The 3,026-nt window shown below is 40.1% G+C and overlaps 1 protein-coding gene across 1 annotated transcript; it reads left to right on the top strand.

Annotated features, from left to right (window-relative positions):
- The first annotated feature begins 557 nt into the window (after positions 1-557).
- On the top strand, positions 558-1,307 carry Spin4 (spindlin family, member 4). The gene has a single exon (XM_013034301.1). It carries the CDS (start codon positions 558-560, stop codon positions 1,305-1,307), a length of 750 nt encoding a protein of 249 aa, XP_012889755.1.
- The last annotated feature ends 1,719 nt before the right edge of the window (positions 1,308-3,026 follow it).

Raw genomic sequence — 3,026 nt, 5'->3', positions numbered from 1 at the left:
GCGGAAGGCGAGATGGTAGAGGCGGGGCCGAGGTGCAGGCGGGCTCTGAGGAGGCGGGTTCCCAAAGCTGCAAAAACCGCGGTTCCCCAGATGGGCCAAACAGGCTAGCACTGCGAAGGCCAGGCCGCGCTGACTGCTGAGAGACGTGCCGCTGCCGGCACCTCTTTGCTTTTGTAGTGAAGTTGCTTATCTCCTGCTTCTCTTCCCAGTGGACTCCTTCTCTGTTGCCGGGTCGCTGCCGCCACCACATCGACAACAGCTAAGTGGCCGATTTGGAATTGGGAGTCGGGGAAAGGCGCCAGGCGCGGACCGCGAGCCCGCCATCTCTCTGCAGCTATCCTTGCTGCCGTCTCCCCTCCCGGGTGGACACTATCGAGAGGCTAAAAGCTGCCCCAGTGCGTAGCAAGCGCATTTCTGTCAAGAGACTGAGAGTGGAATAGGGAAGACCGATCCGGTCCCCGAAACCGCGAACGAAAAAGATTCCATATTCGAAAGTGTTGACTTTTTGTCAGCTTCACCAAACAAGCGGCAGTTTTGCCTAAACCTTCTGACAAGCCATGTCTCCTCCGACTGTGCCTCCAACCGGTGTGGATGGTGTGTCTGCATACCTGATGAAGAAAAGGCACACTCACAGAAAGCAGCGGCGCAAGCCCACTTTCCTCACTCGTAGGAACATCGTGGGCTGTCGCATTCAACACGGCTGGAAAGAAGGCAATGAGCCAGTGGAGCAGTGGAAGGGCACTGTGCTGGAGCAGGTTTCCGTGAAGCCCACTCTGTACATTATTAAATACGATGGCAAAGACAGTGTGTATGGACTGGAACTGCATCGTGACAAGAGAGTTTTAGCGCTTGAAATTCTCCCTGAGAGAGTGCCATCTCCTCGCATAGATTCGCGCCTAGCTGATTCCCTGATTGGGAAGGCAGTGGAGCATGTGTTTGAAGGCGAGCACGGTACGAAAGATGAATGGAAGGGCATGGTACTAGCGCGAGCCCCAGTGATGGATACTTGGTTTTACATCACCTACGAGAAAGATCCGGTTCTTTATATGTACACCCTGCTGGATGACTACAAAGACGGAGACCTGCGCATCATTCCAGACTCCAACTACTACTTCCCTACAGCAGAACAGGAACCAGGAGAAGTGGTCGACAGTCTCGTGGGCAAGCAGGTTGAACACGCCAAAGATGATGGATCCAAGAGAACTGGCATTTTCATCCACCAAGTAGTGGCCAAACCGTCTGTCTACTTCATCAAGTTTGATGATGATATTCACATTTACGTTTATGGTTTGGTGAAAACCCCGTAAGTTCATTATGCTCTTTGCAAATAAAGTTGGGAAACAATTAGATATAAAATATTTTGTGTTTGAATTGTGAATCTTGAGAATAATTTTGTGTCTCAAAATTTATGCATGTGAGTAAATCTTACTCCAAATCTTCACGGACTATGTCCGCAATTTGGTCTCAAATATACAATTGGTACTTTTGATATTGCTTTGTTCTGTAATTGGAAATTTAAATTAGATGCTAATAGAAAATTTAAAAGTTCACAACCAAAGTAACAACGCAAAACTAGAATAATTCCAGAACATGTCCTCCTCCATTTTTTGTCTTCTCCCTTCTTCCCAGGTTTGAGAACATAATGTATGTCTCTGCATGTTTTCTCTGTCCTCATATTCAAATTTTTTGTACTTTCTGTAACATTGACAAGTCAGATGACATCTTTTCTGATCAGTAGCCATAGTTGATCACGTTTTCTCTTTCCATCACTCTCACTCACATTCTTCCTGTAACAGCTGCAACACAGTACATGTAGACTTGCCAAAAAGTATTTGAACATTCTTCTATGGATTGTAATGTATTTCCTTTTTATTTTCTAACTGTGACATTGCTGAAAATATATGTGCTTCTATTTCTCCTGATTGTATTCGTGAAAATGCTAAGTCAGTATGTGTTTGAATTTTCAGGAATATTACAAGTTGCTAGCATCCTGTTCAGCATTTTTAATGCTTGAAAACGTGAAAGACAAACAATTACACAGTTTCACTTATAACTTTGTCATTTACCTGGCTTCAATGAACATTTCTTTCTTGTATTTGGACTCTTCAGTGCTTTGCCAATTCCTATTCGTTTAGCTAATTTTTCTTATAAATTTGTAGAAAATTTTACTATAAAGTTTATTTAATCCTTGTAGCTCATGTGGTAAAATTTTCCATTTTATCATTAATTTTGACTTTATTGATGATATATTTCCCTTTATAATTAAAAAATTAGGTAGATCACTAATTCTTATATTCCATTAGCTTTCATATCTATTTCAGATGGATGCTCTATCAGCCTTTTACACCATTATTAAACTGAATTTTTCTTAATAATATTTTTTAGTACTTTCAAAGTTTAAGTGTTCAATCATTTAAGGCACCAATCCCTATGAAACTTATTTTGTACATAATGAAACATAGAAATTCAACTCTATATTCTATATACATTGGCTAGCCAATTGTATGATTTTATTCCCTTTTTTCAATTATATTTTTATTATCTTTAAGTAGTTGTACAAAGGCGTTAACATTCAACAAATGATTTTATTAATAAAAGGCATCTTGATTGGTGTCACCCCTTCCATCATTTTCCTCATCCCTCCCAACCCAACTTCTCCCCCCCCTATTTTCTTAATTTTGTAAGATATGCATTAAATATAATGATTGCATTTTATCCCCCTTTCCGTTCTTCATTCCTTTACCCCTCCCCTCTACCTCCCCCTATACCTTTCAAATACCAGTTTTCTGGTATTAATTTTATTGGACTGTGAGTTCATTTTTCTAAGGAACTTATGTTTTAATATTTTTAATCACCCAATTTCAAATTTCTGAGCCAATATTATACACTTTTAAGTATTGTAAATGACCATAAAATTTAGAGTTTAGTAAAGCAAATCTGTTTTAGTTTTTTCATATAATTTGTGATCTATGTTCTTTTAATGAAATTGAGAGCATTTTTTTAACATTTAAAAGGAGTCTAACACC

Source organism: Dipodomys ordii, unplaced genomic scaffold (genome assembly GCF_000151885.1).
Source record: "Dipodomys ordii isolate 6190 unplaced genomic scaffold, Dord_2.0 Scaffold187, whole genome shotgun sequence".
NCBI classification, from domain to species: Eukaryota; Metazoa; Chordata; class Mammalia; order Rodentia; family Heteromyidae; genus Dipodomys; species Dipodomys ordii.
The sequence above is the reverse complement of the archived record's forward strand: the minus strand, read 5'-3'. Positions and strand labels throughout refer to the sequence as shown.

What these genes read in the sequence shown, in the direction of transcription:
- Spin4 (XM_013034301.1), top strand. Translation starts at nt 558, where the DNA reads ATGTCTCCTCCGACTGTGCCTCCAACCGGTGTGGATGGTGTGTCTGCA.